The 19,697-nt window shown below is 39.6% G+C and overlaps 1 protein-coding gene across 7 annotated transcripts in view; it reads left to right on the top strand.

The window, feature by feature from the left end:
• The window catches only part of ACAP2 (ArfGAP with coiled-coil, ankyrin repeat and PH domains 2), a 177,032-nt gene that overhangs the window by 140,641 nt on the left and 16,694 nt on the right, over positions 1–19,697 (top strand). For all 7 annotated transcript variants that reach the window (XM_073023764.1, XM_008009595.3, XM_038003092.2 and 4 more), the window contains 9 exons: positions 608–708; positions 1,317–1,422; positions 7,984–8,192; positions 8,516–8,585; positions 12,888–12,979; positions 14,596–14,780; positions 15,676–15,768; positions 18,057–18,244; positions 18,690–18,799. In XM_073023764.1, coding sequence (XP_072879865.1) covers positions 608–708; positions 1,317–1,422; positions 7,984–8,192; positions 8,516–8,585; positions 12,888–12,979; positions 14,596–14,780; positions 15,676–15,768; positions 18,057–18,244; positions 18,690–18,799 — 1,154 coding nt within the window. The remainder of the gene's footprint in view (positions 1–607; positions 709–1,316; positions 1,423–7,983; positions 8,193–8,515; positions 8,586–12,887; positions 12,980–14,595; positions 14,781–15,675; positions 15,769–18,056; positions 18,245–18,689; positions 18,800–19,697) is intronic.

Below are 19,697 nucleotides of genomic sequence, written 5' to 3'. Positions count from 1 at the left end.
GATTATCTGAATGACATTCTGTAAACTGCAGATTTCAAATCTCTACTCTTGAGATGACACTGAAATTTTATTTGCAAGGTTCTATGGTAGCAGGTTTGTATGACAGAAGCCGTTTAATCAGCTAATTAGTTCATGGTTTCTTCTATTCTGATAAACTTGGTATTAAATAGTAGAAAGTGATAAAATCTTTTTGATTCACTTAGGTATTTTAGGAAGTTGTAGCTTTCTTTGATCTAAAACTTGACTGAATAAAGGCTTCTCTTTTGGAGGAAAGTAGCTTTATTATATGTGAGTGGGGACCAGGAGAGTGGATATGAAAGAAAATGGAAGAAAAGCTGCAGAACATTAACATTTATTGAGAATCTACTAAGTATCAACTGTTGGACCAGGCTCTTTATATGTAAACCATTTCATTTACTCTCTGTGTAATTTATGAAGTAGATACAATTATTAACAGGACAAAATTACTTTTATGTCTATATTGATAACCCCTATCTGTGTCTAAAAAATTAGACTGGTTATGCCAAGTAATATTTTTAAGTATTTTGTTATTGGTAGTATTAAAACCTAAGTGGAAAAGTGTGGAAATGTGGTTTCCTCACTGTAGGATAATCCGACTGTAGTAGTTGAAGACCTCAGGCTCTGCACGGTGAAACATTGTGAAGACATAGAGCGACGATTCTGCTTTGAGGTGGTCTCACCAACAAAGTAAGTGGTTCTAAAGGATCTGTGATTTGCTTTTATGTTTTTATAGTTTGTCTTAAAGAACTTCCCAGAGTAGAGGAATTTGCATTTGTCTGTAATTTTCTGTGCTAAAGAGGAAAAAAAGTTTTAAAAATAAATTTCAATAATTAATGGTTACAGATATAGTCAGATATTTATGTAACTTCTACCATTTATCCTATTCTTTAATTCCATAAAGGTGATTTATGTGCTCATATGAAAATTTTAGCTATTATGATGATGAATTAAAATCATATGAGTTTCTTTGATAACTATCATTTTATATTTGTACCCAGTAGAAAAAAAATGAGTATTTTTATGTTTATATGGTAAATTTAAGAGGTTTTTTTTTTTTTTAAATATTCAGGGATGGGTTATTTGTTTTTAAGAGATAATTTGTTTCATTGGCACCTTGATTTCCTCGTCAACATATTTTGCCCTAAAGATACATGAAATAAAAACTTTTTTCAACAAATTATATATATTTTTTTTTGCTAGAAAATTATTAAATAGCAAAGTGAAAAACATACAAAGCTTATAGGGTGTTTTTGGCATTAACTGAGTTTCTGAGAAAATATGTTATTTCCTTTTAGAAGTTGTATGCTCCAGGCAGATTCCGAAAAGCTGCGCCAGGCATGGATTAAGGCTGTTCAGACCAGTATTGCTACTGCTTATAGAGAGAAGGGTGATGAATCAGAGGTTAGTAGAGGTATTAGCAATACCAAATAATATATTGCCAAAATTCTTGATTTTAGTTGCAACGTTATATGACTATATGTAACATCGTTTTTTACGGAAGATGATTTTATGTAATTGAAATGAGTTTTATTTTTAAAATGTGGATTTCTTTTTTATTTCTCTTGATTTCACTTGCCATTTTATTTCAGTATTTATGAATGTATGTTTGTTTTAATATTTGAATGTATGAACCAGATTGGAATAAGGTATTTCCCTGTTTTTTTTTTCCCCCAAAGTATTGTGCCATTTTAGTTAATTATAAAATAAAGTAATCATCATGAAAGGTATTTATAACTGAATGAAAGCAAAAAAGGGAAGCGCAATATTGACTCTTAGGTGAAGGCCCCTTAAAAAGATAAGGTGAATGTGGAAACTTAGGTCATAGTCTGGCCTCATTTCTCAAAGAGCTTACTAAGAAAGTCTTTTGGGCAAGGCAATGAGTGAGTAAATGAGTCCTGAGAAATGGAACTCAGCACTTTTGGGTCATCTGGCAAGACTGTGGCATAGACTTAGTGATAGATAATTGTCAGGAATATGGGGAATCGATTTTTCTCTAAACTGTATTTCAAAACTTACCATGGCCAACCTCCAGCTCCCAAATATAGATCAAAGCAGAACCTTTTCAGGCATGGGATTGTGGGGGGCGACTAACTTGATCCAAGCAGAAAGGCGTAGAGATGAAAGCAGGAAGTGGACCAGAAGCCAAGCTTATGTGAACTTGTCTGGGTACAAATGATGGAAACATTGACAAAGGGCATGTTGGCAAAGATAGCCCTCAATATGTCTGTCTCTAGAATCACACGTCTCCAATCTGGACCAGTTGCTCCCTAAGCCTGCAGTATGGCTGTCAGTCTGGAATTTCCTTACAAAATCATTTCTGGAGATTCTTCTCTTTCCTGTATCCCGTATCTTTCTCCTTCTTAAGAAAAACTTAAGTACTTTCTCTAGTAGCTTCCTGAAAATGAGGCATTTGTGATTCCATGCATGTCTGAAAATGTCTTGATTCTGTCCTCATATTTGATTGGTAGTTTGGCTGGATATTTTAAGATTGGAAATAATCTTGAGAATTTTAACAGCATTGTTTGTTTTTTTAGTTTCCAGTGTTGATGTTGAAGCTTTTCTTATTAATGATCTTTTGTATTTCTCCTCTGCAGTTTCTCTGTATTTTCTGGATTGGTATTATGATTTTCTTATTTTTGTGTCCATGTGTGTTGTTTTGCTCTACTTTCTGGGAAATCTTCTCAGTTAATCTTTCAAGTCTTCTATTGAATATTTCAGTTCTGCTAGCACATATTTAATTTCCAAGAGCTCCATTTGTTCACTAACTGTTTATATATACAGACCTGTTCTTTTTTCATGGAATCAGTGTTAGAGCTGTGGTTCTTAACCATCATTGCATACTATGATGTCATCACGCAGGGAGCTTAAAAAACCCCCATTGCTTAGGTACCACCCCAGAACACTTGATGGAGTTGACCATCAATACTTTAACAGGCTTTCTAGGTTAGTTCCATAAACAACCAAGGTTGAGAGGTATTGCGTTAAAGGCTTCCTTTGGCTATCTGATCATAAATGTTAGGCACTAAAAACTTCTTTGGAAGCTCTGAGCACAGAATTAGGACTTTGTTGTCTGTGGCCTTCGCCTAAGTCTGGACCATTTGTTGAGGAACAACCATCGTCAGGGTCTTTTTGAGTCTTTTCGCCTGGTGTGATTTCCCGGAGAAGGCTCATTGATCTCGCCTTACAGGTGTGAGGGACTGGTGGGGAGCTAAGCACTAGGTATCTTAGCATATTGTATGTATGTTCATTTAATCCTCTGGCTTCCACGTTTCAGGTAAAGTCGATCCAGAGACACTCTGTTTTAATCCTCCAGAGGATAACTTCGTCCTTGTGTTTATGTGTAGAGAGCAGTCAGTCCCCTAGTGGCATGGAGATGGGGGGCGGCGACAATAGGATTGAACTGTCCTGCTTAAACAATCATTCCTCCTATTAATACTTTTGTGAATTGGTGTCATATTCAGTGCTATGTTCCTTGGAGTGGCTGACCCAAGTTATGCTGTGCTTGTGTACTTAGTTCTCTAATTTGGTGCAAAAACATTAGCATATAGAGAAAACTTGGGAATGAACCAACCTGATTTCTGTATATAATATTGACATTCTTTCCTTATATAGTTGCTCATTAGCTAATTCCCATTATCAAACATGTTCTGGTAAAACAAATATTTCTTTCTTAAAATTTCGGAATAATCCTAAACTTACAGGGAAGTTTTTTTTTGAGATGGAGTCTCATTCCATTGCCCAGACGGTCGTGCAGGGGCATGATCTCGGCTCACTGCAACCTCCACCTCTCAGATTCAAGCGATTCTCCTGCCTCAGCCTCCCCAGTAGCTAGGATTACAGGTGCCTGCCACCACGCCCAGCTAATTTTTGTATTTTTAGTAGAGACGGGGTTTCACCATGTTGGCCAGACTGGTCTCGAACTCCTGACCTCAGGTGATCCACCCACCTCAGCCTCCCAAAGTGCTGGGATTACAGGCATGAGCCACTGCGCCCAGCCCCACAGGGAAGTTCTAAGTACAGAACAAATAACTGTTTCCCCCAAACCTTTTGAGAATAAGTTGCCAGCGTGATGTCACATCACTGCATCATTACTTTTTTTTTTGGAGACAGTCTCTCTGTCCTCCCGGATGGAGTGCATTGGTGCAGTCTGAGCTCACCGCGATCTCCACCTCCTGGGTTCAAGTAATTCTCGTGCCTCAGCCTCCCGGGTAGCTGGGATGACAGGCGCACATCACCATGCCTGGCTAATTTTTGTATTTTTAGTAGAGGTGGGGTTTTACCATGTTGGCCAGGCTGGTCTGGAACTCCTGGCCTCAAGTGATCCACCCACATCTGCCTCCACCCGCATCTGCCTCCCAAAGTGCTGGAATTACAGGCTTGAGCCACTGCACCTGTCCTGCATCGTTACTTTCTTTTGTTCATTTTTTGAGACAGAGTCTCACTCTGTTTGCCCAGGCCAACGTGAAGTGGCGTAATCTCAGCTCACTGCAACCTCTGCCTCCTGGGTTCCAGGGATTCTTGTGCCTCAGCCTCCAAAGTAGCTGGGGTTACAGGTGTACACCAACACACCTGGCTAATCTTTTTTGTATTTTTTAGTAGAGCTGGGGTTTCACCATGTTGGCCAGGCTGGTCATAATCCCTGACCTCAAGTGATCCGCCCACCTCAGCCTCCCAGAGTGCTGGGATCACAGGTATGAGCCACTGCACCCGGCCTGCATCATTACTTTAATGAGTACCTCCTACAACCTAGGACATTCTCCTAGATAATCACAGTATAGCCACCAATCAAGAAATAAACATCGATACGTGACTACCATTTAATTTCCAAACATCATTCAAGTTTTAGCAATCGTCCTAATGACGTTCTTCATGGCAAAAAGATCTAGTTTACAAGTATAGATAGCATTTAGTTGTTATGTCTCTTTAATCTCTTTGAGTCAGGAGTAGTTCCTCATTCTTACCTTGACCTTCTTAATCTTGATAGTTTCGAAAATTAAAGACTAGTTGTTTTGTAGAATGTCCCTCAATTTGGCAGGAATGTTACATAAGTAATACTGTGTTCTTTTCACTTTATCCTCTCAGGGGTCACATGATTTTGATTTGTTCCCACTGGTGATGTTAACTTTGATCATTTGATTCAGGGAGTGTCCTGGTGGGTTTCTTTACTGTAGGATTAATCTTTTAAACTTTGTAGGTAATAAGTATTTTGTTGAGGAGGTGCTTTGAAATGAACTTTTGGCAGAGAATGGTGTTTAGAAATCAAAATAAGTTTTTGGGTGTGTATACACATATACATATTTACATCTTTTAAAAATACATTTATTTACGTTGAAAACCATTAGTGTGCCTGTTGGTATCTCCAGGTTTGATAGGATTCATTCTGGTTTTCTCCTTTTCCATATCAATAATTCCTTTCTCTGTGTTGAGAAATCTGGCTCCCATTTGTCTTTAACATGTTTACTTTTATGTTTGATCCCCCTGTATGTAACCGATATTCTGTATCTGTTGCCACCTGCCCTAACCTTGTCCTCCCAGCTCTGCGTGGGGTGCCCTCTTGCTCCGTCAGACTCTGACACCTCACACTAGGTGGCACTCCTGGTTCGCAGCCTTCCTTTCCCTACTCAGGCTTCAGCTTCCCTCGCTGAGCCACCTCCCTGTGCAGACATGCTCTTCCTTTCCCTACTCAGGCTTCAGCTTCCCTTGCTGAGCCGCCTCCCTGTGCAGACATGCTCCTTACCCTTCTTGGGATCTGACAGCCTGCGCCTGGTTATGCTTCTGTTTTTCATCCAGCTCGATCCTCGCTAGAATACTGTGTGCATACTCTTACTTGCGTGGTCCTATCTAATGACTGTTGAACAGAGTTTTCAAGAAGGGCAAGACGAGAGCCAAATTGCATTTTTATTGATTCTTTACTAATATACTGGCTTGTTAAGGTTGAAATTTTTTTATTTATTCTTTTTTTTTTTTTTTTTGGAGACAGACTCTCGATCTGTCGCCCAGGCCGGAGTGCAATGGCGTGACCTCTGCTCACTGTAACCTCTGCCTCCCAGGTACAAGCTATTCTCCTGCCTCAACCTCCCAAGTACTAGGACTACAGGCATGTGCCACCATGCCTGGCTAATTTTTTTTTGTATTTTTAGTAGAGACAGGGTTTCACCGTATTGGCCAGGCTGCTCTTGAACTCCTGACCTTGTGATCCACCCACTTCAGCTTCCCAAAGTGCTGAGATTACAGGCATGAGGTACTGTGCCCGACCTGAAATTTTTTTAAACCAGAAGACTTTTTATAGACCATATCTGTCCTTGTTTAGGATCTAAGTACCACATCTTTGTATTTGGTCATTATGGCCATGTAGTGGGACGGTGGGGAGACAGAGTCTTGCCCTGTTTCCCAGACTGGAATGCAGTGGTGTGATCATAGTTCACTGAAGCCTTGACCTCCTGGGCTCAAGCAATCCTCCCACCTCAGCCTCCTGAGGGACCACAGGTGTGTCCTACTATGTCTAGCTCATATGTATGTATGTATGTATGTATTTACATACATATGATGGAATCTCACTCTGTCACCCAGGCTGGAGTGCAGTGTCATTATCTTGGCTCACTGCAACCTCCGCCTCCTGGGTTTAAGTGATTCTCATGCCTCAGCCTCCTAAGTAGCTGAGACCACAGGTGTGCACCTCCAAGCCTAGCTAATTTGTATGTATGTATGTATTTATGTACGTATGATGGAGTCTCACTCTGTCACCCAGGCCGGAGTGCAGTGGCATGACTCACTGCAACAGCCCTTTCCCAGGTTTAAGCAATTCTCATGCCTCAGCCTTCTAAATAGCTGTGACCCACAGGTGTGCGCCACCATGCCTAGCTAATTTGTATGTTTGTATGGTATGTATGTATGTATGTATTTACACTCGTATGACAGAGTCTCACTCTGTCACCCAGGTTGGAGTCTCACTCTGTCAGCATGACCTTGGCTTACTACAACCTCCGCTTCCCGGGTTGAAGTGATTCTCATGCCTCAGCCTCCTGAGTAGCTGGGATCACAGGCGTGTGCCACCATGCCCAGCTAATTTTTTTGTATTTGTAGTAGAGACAGGGTTTCACTGTGTTGGCCAGGCTGGTCTTGAACTCCCCACCCGCCTCAGCCTCCCAAAGTGTTGGGATTACACACGTGAGTCACTGTGCCCAGACATATTATTTTTTATTATTTTTTAGAGACAGGCTCTTGCTCTGTTGCCCAGGCTGATCTTGAACACCTGGACCCAAGTGATCCTCCCGCTTCAGCTTCCTAAAGTGCTTGGATTACAGATGTGAGACACCCCACTGTCAGCCAAAAAATTAGCTTTTTGTTAGTCAGCTATCTTTTATTTTTTTCCTCTTTTTCCTGATATCCCTTGAAGTTTTAAACATTATATGTTCTATATTTGATGAACTCTGTAGTTATAATTATGTAGTTGATCTCTTCGTTAGTATTTATATAAGCTCATACCTTTCCTAGTTACTCACTGTAGTAATTAAAATAACTTGCTTTATCCCTGAGAAGTCTGAAAAAAAAAATGACTAGCTTAAAGTTTATTGGACACCTTGGAAAAGTGTGGTATAAAACAATAATTTATTTCATTCTTGAGTTTTAATAATCCCTTACCTATTACCTCTGTCTCCACTCTGCATGTTAAACTAGTGTTCCCCTTTCTCTCTGTCTTCATTTTCTGTACATATGTTCATTGTGTCATTTATTATATATAATTTTAAATGTTTACAATGTTTCTCCCCACTAGAATAAAAGTTCACTGATGGAAGAACCTACATCTTTTTATCCTTGAATTTCTAGCTAGAATATTGCCTGGCTTATGCCTGTAACAGGCCTTTAATTTATTGATTGGAAGCTTTAGTTTGGAGCATGTAGTGTGCGACAAAGTATTTCAATCTTTTTTTTAAAAAAACAAGTAATTCTTAATTCTTTTAGAAGCTGGATAAGAAATCATCTCCATCCACAGGAAGCCTAGATTCTGGAAGTGAGTCAAAAGAGAAATTATTGAAAGGAGAAAGTGCGCTTCAGCGGGTCCAGTGTATCCCTGGCAATGCCAGCTGTTGTGACTGTGGCCTGGCAGATCCACGGTGGGCCAGCATCAACCTGGGCATCACCTTGTGTATCGAGTGCTCCGGAATTCACCGGTGGGTAGGCCTGCCCAGGATTAGAATTTCTTCTTTTGGATAAACACAGATTGAAATGGTCATGTTTCATTTGTTAGCTGCCCTTTTCCACTTCCCTAATTTAATCACCAGTTTGTATCTTTGTACCTTTTAAGAAGTGGTTAAAATCCTGGTTTGTAAAAGCTTTTGAGGACTTTGATTTATCATTCATTACTTAACAGAAGATATTTCCCTATCTGTGTATGTTGAGGGCTTTATTAAAGCCTGTGTCACATTAAAAAAGAATTTGCACAAATATGTAAACGGAGACTTGATAGTAATGCGGTCGTCTTTTTTCCACTTAGGAGTCTTGGGGTTCATTTTTCAAAAGTACGATCTTTAACTTTAGACACCTGGGAGCCGGAACTTTTAAAGGTAAAACAACAACAAAAAATTTTGCTTTAAAATTTTCATATTTTCACATAAAAGTGAAGATTTTAGAATCTTGGTTTGCAAATGTATGAGTTCTTCATGCTGACAGTGTATGCTAGCTAAATTGTATTGAAACATATCTGAGGCTATTTTGGCAAATCTGGTGTTTTCATTGTAAGTTTTAAAAATGGCTGCATTTGGCTGGGCGCGGTGGCTCACGCCTGTAATCCCAGCACTTTGGGAGGCCAAGGCGGGTGGATCACAAGGTCAGGAGATTGAGACCATCCTGGCTAACACAGTGAAACCCCATCTCTACTGAAAATACAAAAAATTGGCCAGGTGGGGTGGGCATCTGTAGTCCCAGCTACTCGGGAGGCTGAGGCAGGAGAATGGCATGAACCCGGGAGGCGGAGCTTGCAGTAAGCCGAGATCGCGCCACTGCACTCCAGCCTGGGCGACAGTGAGACTCCGTCTCAATTAAAAAAAAAAAAAAAGAAAAAGGCTACATTTGTATATAGCACTCTTAACTCCAGGTTAGTTCACTGTTCTTGTTTTTCCTTGAGACAGGGTCTTCTCGCTCCCTTGTGCAGGCTGTGTAGTGGTGCCATCACAGCTTACTGTAGTCTGGACTTCCTTGGCTCAAAGAATCCTCCTGCTGCAGACCCCCCGAGCAATTGAGACCATAGATTCATGCCACCATGCCTGGCTAATTTTCGTACTTTTTGTAGAGACAGGGTTTCACCATGTTGCCCAGACTGGTCTCGTGCTCCTGGGCTCAAGCAGTCCATCTACCTCGGCCTTCCAAAGTGCTGGGACTACAGGTGTGAGCCACTACCCTTGGCCTAGTTCAGATTCTGTGCCTTAATTTTAATCTTTTCTGATTAGATTCTTATTAAATATATAAGAAGTCTATTGCTATACTAAACTTCATGATGGATTAGTAAAGCTTTTGACCCCACTGGGTTGTTTTAGCATAGGGTGAGTTGCAAATTTACATTTGTCAGGTTAGGAGTCATCATACCAAGTCTTCCTTTTTTCCCTAAGAATTTATATCTATGAAAATGTCATAAATAATTTTAGACCACTACAGGTTTCTGATAAGATTTACAAAATTTGAAATAGTAGTATAATCCTTTTAATGCCTGCCATCTGGTTTACCATATTGTAGAAAATAGATGAGTTTAAGGGTTGGAATATATACTCATTTGTTTCTGTCTGAAAATTGTGGCCGGTGTGGTGGTTCACATCTGTAATCCCAGCACTTTGGGAGGCCAAGGTGGGCAGATCACTTGAGGTCAGGAGTTTGAAACCAGCCTCGCCAACGTGGTGAAACTCTGTCTCTACTAAAAATACAAAAATTAGCGGGTTTGGTGGCACATGCCTGTAATCCCAGCTACTGGAGTGACTGAGTCAGGAGAATCACTTGAACCTGGGAGGCGGAGCTTGTAGTGAGCCGAGATTGCACCACTGCACTCCAGCCTGGGCGACACAGCAAGACTGTCTCCAAAAAAAAAAGAAAGCAGATACTAATTCCCATTCTTTTTAAAATAGAATGTTTTTTATTTTTTTTAAATTCACTCATTTTTATGACAATATTTTTCAAATTTTAATCATAGTATATTGTGAATTTATTTAACGTAAAAAATATGTGCCTAACTCTTGATAGTTTTTTCCAAGTTCTCTCTCTTTTTTTTTTTTGTGGAGAGGCAGTCTTGCTGTGTCGCCCAAGCTGGAGTGCAGTGGTGCGATCTCTGCTCACTGCAAACTCCGCCTCCCGGGTTCACGCCATTTTCCTGCTTTAGCCTCCTGAGGAGTTGGGACTACAGGCACCCACCACCACACCTGGCTAATTTTTTGTATTTTTAGTAGAGACGGGGTTTCACAGTGTTAGCCAGGATGGTCTCGATCTCTTGACCTTGTGATCCGCCTGCCTCGGCCTCCCAAAGAGATGGGATTACAGGCGTGAGAGCCACGGTGCCCGGCCTTTTTTTTTTTTCTTTTTCTTTTTCCTTTTTTTTTTTTTTTTTGTGACGGAGTCTCACTCTGTCGGCCAGGCTGGAGTGCAGTGGTGCAATCTCAGCTCCCTGCAACCTCTACCTCCTGAGTTCGAGTGATTCTTCTGCCTCAGCCTCCCGAGTAATTTTTTTTTTTTTTTGTATTTTTTGTAGAGACAGGGTTTCGCCATGTTGCCAAGGCTGGTCTTGAACTCCTGGCCTTAAGTGATCCACCTGCCTCGTTCTCCCAAAGTGCTGGGATTGCAGGCATGAGCCACCACACCCAACCAATTTTTCCAAATCCACAGCCAACCTTCTTAGCATCAGTAATTGAAAGATCCTTTCCTTTCCCATCATTTTCTTATTTTTCCTTTGCCTTACATTGAATTTCTTGTAAGTAAGGTTGATTTCTGTGCTACTAATCTCATGCAGTGATGCCTCACAGTACCAGTGAAGATTTTAAAGAAGACTTTGTATATAATAATTAGTATCTTTACTTTAAAAATGAAAAATATGCTGTGTAAAACTAGGAGTAATAATTGGTCAAAGAAGGAATTAGCACATTTAAGATTTTTAAGAGGTAGCTGGGCTATGGGACGAGGGGAAAGAAAGTGACAGGGAGAGATAATAGAAACAATAAATGGAAGACCGGGCACGGTGGCTCACGACTATAATCCCAGCACTTTGGGAGGCTGAGGCAGGTGGATCACCTGAGGTCTGGAGTTTGAGACCAGCCTGACCAACATGGAGAAACCCCGTCTCTACTAAAAATACAAAATTATCCGGGCGTGGTGGTGCATGCCTGTAATCCCAGCTATTCTGGAGGCTGAGGCAGGAGAATCACTTAAACTTGGGAGGCGGAGGTTGCGGTGAGCCGAGATCGTGCCATTGCACTCCAACCTGGGTAACAAGAGTGAAACTCCATCTTGGGGAAAAAAAAAAATTAAAAAAAAAAGGAATAAATGGAAATGACAGAAGAGGGATGTCATAGAAGTAATGGAACCTCAAAAGGGCTCATGATTAAGGAAAAAGAGGCTGGTGTGGTAGGTCATGCCTGTAATCCTAGCACTTTGAGAGGTTGAGGTGGGCAGATCATCCTTGAGGTCAGGAGTTTGAGACCGGCCTGGCCAACATAGCGAAACCTTGTCTCTACTACAAATACAAAAACTAGCTGGGTTTGGTGATGGCCATCTGTAATCCCAGCTACTCGGGAGGTTGAGGCAGAAGAATCACTTGAACCCGGGACGTGGAAGTTGCAGTGGGCCAAGATCACGCCACTGCACTCCAGCCTGGGTGATGGAATGAGACTCTGTCTCAAAAAAATTAAAATAAAATAAAATAAATAAAATAAAATAAAAATAGGAGAAAAAGGGAAACCATTCTCTTGCCTGTGAGAGTGCTCTTCCCAGACTTTACTCCTGTCGTTGGGTCCAGAGAGCATTTTAATCCTCTTGTTATCTCATCCCAGGCCTTGCCCACTCCCACATCTCACCTGTCCCAATACTTTAACCTCTATTCTCTAGATAGTGGTAAAGTCATCTTAATGTCTATTAGTGTCCCTTTTACCTACATATGATTTTTCAGGGAAATGGTTTGGGTGATCTGCTGTTGGTAAAAGTGTTTGTTTTTGTGGTCAAGCCTGGAATTGGGCATAACTAGAAGCAATAAGATTAGCCAAGAAGGTAGAGATATAATTTACTAGCGAGGCAAGGAGAGCTTGAACAGAATTAAAGAGGTGAGTAGCAGATGGAAAGGAAAATCTAGAAGAATTTGGAACATATGACTAGGAGTTGTTTGTTATCTGAAGACAGAACCCAACCCAAAAAGAGGTACGTTCAAAAATAATTACCAGAAAGTTGTAAATTTGATAGATTTGCATATTTCTAGGAACTAGACGTGAAAACTGAAAAGAATAGATACTTAATTTTTAACTTACCGTCCTAAGACTGGCTAGTACTTACTGTGTAGATAATGCTTTGTTGTCATACTTCTTGCCTTACTGTGGACATAGAGATAGATACAATAGCTGTGATATGTGGATAGACAGACATGTAGAGAGAAAGAATGACTCTGGTGGGGTTGATAATCTTCTAGGGGAGGTAGTTTGGTGAAGAACAGCAAAGTGATAATATTACTCTCAGTTCTTGTTTCATTTTGTTTTAACATAAAACTTCTTTGTAGAATAAGCAACTATAGAATATGCAAGGGAATTAGTTAACTGTACTTGCTTAAAGGACTTTTAAATTTTAGCTTATTTTAAGGTCTTTAACGTATAGCTTATTTTTCTTTTTTTTTTTTTTTTGCCAAATAGCTTATGTGTGAGTTGGGGAATGATGTTATAAATCGAGTTTATGAAGCTAATGTGGAAAAAATGGGAATAAAGAAACCACAACCAGGACAAAGGTACTATTTCACTCGTCTGTTTCCCCCTAATTAGGAATATAGCTATGATTTTTATTTCACTGTAGTGATTGATTTATAACATTGAGACAAAGTGTTTAGAAGCAGTCACTGCCACTTCTGTTAAAATGCTGGCTATCTCTTTCTTCAGTATGTTAATTAGATAATTATATTGTATTGAACATATAATCAATGATAGTCTCTAGGGTAGAGAGAGCTTAAAAATTAGGGCTCTACAAGGCCGGGCGCGGTGGCTCACGCCTGTAATTCCAGCACTTTGGGAGGCCGAGGCGGGCGGATCACGAGGTCAGGAGATCGAGACCATCCTGGCTAACACGGTGAAACCCCGTCTCTACTAAAAATGCAAAAGTTAGCTGGGCATGGTGGCGGGCGCCTGTAGTCCCAGCTACTCGGGAGGCTGAGGCAGGAGAATGGCGTGAACCTGGGAGGCGGAGCTTGCAGTGAGCCAAGATCACGCCACTGCACTCCAGCCTGGGCGATAGAGCGAGACTCCATCTCAAAAAAAAAAAAAAAAAAAAATTAGGGCTCTACATAGGAATGTAGAAACCCTTAACAGTCAGTTAAAGCAGAACTAAGTTCTGTCCACGGCAGCAGCATTCCAAAAGGGGTAATCTATTCATTACTGTCTCTAAGGATCAAGTTTCTGTTCATCTACAGTGGATAATTTTACATTGTTCATACTTAATTTAGCAAAGATTTATTAATCACATAGTTTATGCATGTCATTATAATATCGAAGAACTAAAGATGCGAAGTGTGCCTCCGGAAGGGGAGAATACTTGATTGCTGTGTTTGAAATTATTCTTCCAATTCTGTATAAGGAGGGCTCATTGAATGCAGTGGCTAAGGGTTGGTACCTGCAAAGCACATGATTTTTGTTGTTGATACTGATTTCATTCTAAGTCTTTATGTGTGGCCAATTGTATTTGAAAGTTATTGCTGTCTAAACCAATATCATTTAAATCAGAATCTTACTTAATCTGCTGAAACAAGACTGAGTTATTTCAGACCTTGAAATAGCCTTCTGTTTTAACCAAAGACCTAAACTTTTTAAGAGGATATAAGTAAAAAGTATAGAACAGATATGGCATTTTATGATGGTATAAATTAGAAGTTTATTTTATTTCTTCTTAAATTAATAATGCTATATGTTGTTTTAAAGTGGTCTTATGAAAAATTATGGCCATCAGTAGTGCTAGTTCAGTATGTGAAATTATTTCTTTGAGTAAAAATGAAAATAAAGTTACTTTCTATAAATGTTTAAGTTTTTTTTCTGGTGATGTTTTCTACTCTGCAAAAAGCATGCGGGGAGTATAGAAATGAATAGCACAGAAATTAAGAGAAAGGAAGAGTATCATATTAATATTTGTGATTTTTCAGTTAGGTTATTGTTTATATTTCACTTGAGTGTGAAATCATAGTTCATTAGGTATTTGGAAGGAAAACATAATATATATGTGTATAATGTCACAGATTCAGTTTTAACCAGTATTACATTCAGTGACTTTGTTTGAATATATTCAATATATAATGGTTTGTTTGGTATTAGCCATGCTAAGAGGTTAAGCACAACATCATGACATTTTTATGTATATCAGACAGGAGAAGGAGGCATATATCAGAGCAAAATATGTGGAGAGGAAATTTGTGGATAAATATTCTATATCATTATCACCTCCTGAGCAGCAAAAAAAGTTTGTCTCTAAGAGTTCTGAAGAAAAGAGGCTGAGCATTTCTAAGTTTGGGCCAGGGGACCAAGTCAGAGCATCTGCCCAAAGTTCAGGTATTGCAAACTTTCTTACTGTGTCTATAGCTGTTTTCTTAAGCTCAGATCACTTTTATAATCCCTGAACTAATAGCCATTGTTGTATTTTTTAATGTTAAAAACCTGTTCCCTTCTAAATATTCTAAGAAAACTGAATTTCTATGTCTTTAAAATAGTTAACTTTAAACAATGCCATAATATTTCACCTTTCTAGGTAATATGTATATTCTAAGGAATAAAACTGCTTAAAATGCAAGGGGAGATGGGAATTGTAAACCTGACATTCCAAAAGCCCTAAGTATCTGATTAACTACCTGATTTCCTTCCTATTTTTTCCTCCTAAATTTTTTCCCAGTAACGTTTTTTCCTGCCCTTTTCCCTTCTTATGGCCTGCTTTGTGCTTTGCTAACTTGCATGTCCCCAGTGATTGCTGTAAATAGCGACGAGGCCAGGCGGGAGTCTCTGTTTTGTCCTGATGAGCTAGATTCACTCTTCTCCTACTTTGATACTTCTTCAAAACTGCGTAGTAGTAAGTACTGCTCTTGTGGAGCGTTCCAAGTCTGTGCCAGTGGTCATTGTGCGGTGTGGCCATCTCTGTAGATGTTACCCATTGTCCGAGAATTACACATTCTTACAGTCATATCATAAATTAAGCTCTTTACCACCCCTGACATATTATGGAGTAATGAGATGTGTTACAACTCTGAAAATAAGTTTATTTTCAGGTTTTGTGATTGATTTATATCTTGATAAGCTAAGTGTTGAAAAGGGTTAAAATTATATTAAACGCATTCTACTCGTGGTGCCTGAGTTCATGTTGATGTGTAAGAGCTCATTTTAAAACCTTGTTTGTGGGAGATTGTTTTCTAAATGGCATGAACTTTAATCATTAGTTAATTTTTCTTTAAAACAGTCAAAAGTAATGACAGTGGAATTCAGCAGAGCTCTGATGATGGAAGAGAATCTTTACCCTCCACAGTGTCAGCCAATAGTTTATATGAGCCTGGTGAGTTCTGATGAAACTCAATGTTAATTGGTTTTGTTTGCTGAAAAATGCATGTGGTAAATGTCTATTCTTGATTTTATATTTATATATATATATATGTGTGTGTGTGTGTGTATATATATATGTGTGTGTGTGTGTGTGTATATATATATTTTTTTTTTGAGATGGAGTTTTACTGCCCAGACTGGAGTGCAGTATTGTGATCTTGCAGAGGATCACTGCAACCTCTGCCTTCCAGTTTCAAGTGATTCTCCTGCCTCAGCCTCCTGAGTAGCTGGGATTACAGGAACCCACCACCACACCCAGCTAATTTTTGGGTTTTTAGTAGGGATGGGGTTTCACCATGTTGGCCAGGCTGGTCTCAAACTCCTGACCTCGCGATCCACCCACCTTAGCCCCTCAAAGTGCTGGGATTTGAGTGCCCAGCCCTACTCTTGATGAAATATTTTAAAGGAAGGGGTTAGTTTTTTAGACGGTAACTAGGGGAGGAGTAATACTCTTAAATGAGAAAGCATCAATTTCTTCATATTTGGAAATTCTGTCCTAGTTATATATTGTTCATACATTTTTTAAATTTTTATTTATTTATTTATTTTTGAGATGGAGTCTCACTCTGTCACCCAGGATGGAGTGCAGTGGTGTGATCTCTGCTCACTGCAAGCTCCACCTCCCGGGTTCACGCCATTCGCCTGCTTCAGCCTCCCGAGTAGCTGGGACTACAGATGCCCACCACCATGCCTAATTTTTTTTTTTTTTTTTTGTATTTTTAACAGAGATGGGGTTTCAATGCGTTAGCCAGGATGGTCTCGATCTCCTGACTTCGTGATCCACCCACCTCAGCCTCCCAAAGTGCTGGGATTACAGGCGTGAGCCACCGCACCCGGCCTACATTTTATTTTTTATTTTGAGTCTCACTCTGTTGTCCAGGCTGGAGTGCAGTGGCACAATCTTGGCTCACTGCAACCTCCACCTTCTGGGTTCATGCAGTTCTCCCACTTAGCCTCCCGAGTAGCTGGGTTACAGGCGTGTGCCACCGTGCACAGCCAATTTTTGTATTTTTAGTAGAGATGGGGTTTCACCATGTTGGCCAGGCTGGTCTTGAACTCCTGACCTCAAGTGATCCACCTGTCTCAGCCTCCCAAAGTGCTGGGATTATAGGCATCAGCCAGCACACCTGACCCATAATCGTACATTCTTCCAAGCCTCATGGTATGTACTAAAATTGCCTTACCAACTGCCATGGATAATTTTTAATCCACGTGAACTGTGTGTCTTATTATCCTTTATCATTCCTTGTGGCTGTCCTATCAGGAGAACGAGATCGGCAACTCCCTCCCCATTAGATTTCTCTTTTGACTTGTACTTTATGCCTTTGTTCTCTCCTCATGATTTCAGTGATTTTGGTCCTGCAGAATACTCAGGGGAGTCAGCACTCCTCAAATTATTTGAAGTGCTTGTAGTGCAAATTGGGATGGTATTGGACCATCCTAGGAATGAAGGGAGGTTTGGTCTAGTAGTAAAAGTTTTTATGGATTCTTGCTGCTTCTTAAGTCCCAACATTTAGGAATATACTCAATTTTAATATAGTACAGAGTAATTAGCCTATCCCTTGGATACTGGCAAGAACAGAAAGGCCTGACGTATCAGTGATTGTCTTTATAGGAGAAGAAGGTGGAATGTTGGGGAATATCTATGTGAAAATCTCCCATAAGCTCATTATGATAGATTAATGGTTTCTTATATCATAGCTTTATTTTTTAAAAATTGTGATAAAATGCACATAAAATTTATCTTAACCTTTTTTTTTTTTTTTTTTTGGAGACTGGGTCTCACTCTGTTGCCCAGGCTGGAGTGCAGTGGTGCAGTCTCAGCTCACTGCAAGCTCTGCCTCCCAGGTTCAAGTGATTCTCCTGCCTCAGTCTCCCAGGTAGATGGGATTACAGGTCCCTGCTACTATGCCTGGCTAATTTCTGTATTTTTAGTAAAGACGAGGTTTCACCATGTTGTCCAGGCTAGTTTCGAACTCCTGACCTCAGGTGATCCATCCACCTCAGCCTCCCAAAGTGTTGGGATTAGAGGCATGAGCCACTGTGCCTGGCCCATCTTAACCATTTTTAAGTGTACAGTCTAGTGGCATTAAATGTATTCACATTAGTGTGCTACCATTACTGCCGTTCATCCACAGAACTCTTTTTATCTTGTAAAACTGAAACTATACCTATTAAATATTTTTTTTCTTTTTCTGCCAAGAGCTCATTTTTATTGATGTATTTGTGTTTGCTTTTCAGAAGGAGAAAGGCAAGATTCTTCTGTGTTTCTGGACTCGAAACATCTTAATCCAGGACTTCAGCTTTATAGGGCGTCATATGAAAAAAACCTTCCTAAAATGGCTGAGGCTTTGGCTCATGGCGCAGATGTGAATTGGGCCAATTCCGAGGAAAACAAAGCAACACCACTTATTCAGGCTGTATTAGGGGTATGTGTTTATACAATGACATTTTCAGTAGTAATTGAATATAAAAAAAATTATAATACATTCTGAACTGGCTTTAGTATTATCTTGGCTTCAAGAGATGGGTTGGAAAATAGAAGGAGCCTCTGTGCTATTAATAGTAGTGGTTTTTGAGCATCACTTTGATTGTTTCAACAGTTTTTTTGCAGTGGGAGAGAATTCTGATAATGAAAGTAGTGTGTTTTGCTAGTTCACAAACTGCAAATGAATCTCTATTAGAATTAATTCTTGGGAAGAAAATAATATAATTTATAATTTCTCTGCTTTGGCTGAGGGATATTCTTTCTTTTGGAGAGAATGAAATGGAAATGCTATTTGAGTAAAGAAAACTAATTGTTTTTAAAAAGAAATGTATTACTGTTTCTTGTTATTTGCTTTTGTATATAGTTATCCTCTTTTTTCCTTTAAGGGCTCTTTGGTGACATGTGAGTTCCTCCTACAGAATGGTGCTAATGTCAACCAAAGAGATGTCCAAGGGCGGGGACCACTGCACCATGCCACCGTCTTAGGGCACACAGGGTAACTGCAGTGCTTTAATATTTAAGGAGACTTTATTTGAAAAATTGTTTTGAATTAATGTTTTAGTTTTTCTCCGGTTAAAGTTTTTAGGTAGTGTTTGTAAGGAGATGTGTTCCATGACTTATTTTGTCATGATGGAATTTGAAAGTTAAAAAAATCTCATTCAGAAAAAGCTACTATTGGTTTTCAGATATGAAAATTTCAAGGCTTACTTTGACCTTAACTTGTCACTAAATAGATCAGTTTTAGTACTTAACTTTCTCTGTTACTAAAATTTGGTGATTTTGTCAGACAACTTAAGCCTGTGTTTGTGTTTATGCAGGTACATACATTATTTCCATAGCATGCACACACATCACCTATTTAAGGATAATTTGATGACTTTGTAATTTTTAGTTTTTCCATAGAGTAACTAAAGTCAAATTCTAAACTAATTCTTACTTTGGGTTAGGGATGTGTCTTCTGGAGTGATAGTAAGATTCACAGAACAATAAGACCTTGAAAATTGACTTTCTATTATTAGGAAGTATAAATGAAAGAAAATGTTGGCTTTATATAAAAAATTTGTGTCTTAAACGCTTGTTTCTTAATAAGACATCTCAGGGTATCCGATTATTACGTGGCAGATAAGCAAGAAGCTCTTATTTTAAAATATTTTTAAAATAGCATCTTCATTTATTTAGAGACGGGATCTCACCCTGTTGCTCAGGCAGGAGTGCAGTGGTGCGATCATAGCTCACTATAGCCTTGAGCTCCTAGGCTCAAGTGATCCTCCCCTAGTAGCTTGCATTATAGGCGTGAGCCCTGTGTCTGGCTATTTTTATTAATTAATTTATTTGTTTATTTTGAGATAACGTCTTGCTCCGTCACCCAGGCTGGAGTCTAGTGGCACGATCTC

The sequence above is a fragment of the Chlorocebus sabaeus genome, chromosome 15, assembly GCF_047675955.1.
Source record: "Chlorocebus sabaeus isolate Y175 chromosome 15, mChlSab1.0.hap1, whole genome shotgun sequence".
In the NCBI taxonomy this organism is placed as follows: Eukaryota; Metazoa; Chordata; class Mammalia; order Primates; family Cercopithecidae; genus Chlorocebus; species Chlorocebus sabaeus.
The sequence above is the reverse complement of the archived record's forward strand: the minus strand, read 5'-3'. Positions and strand labels throughout refer to the sequence as shown.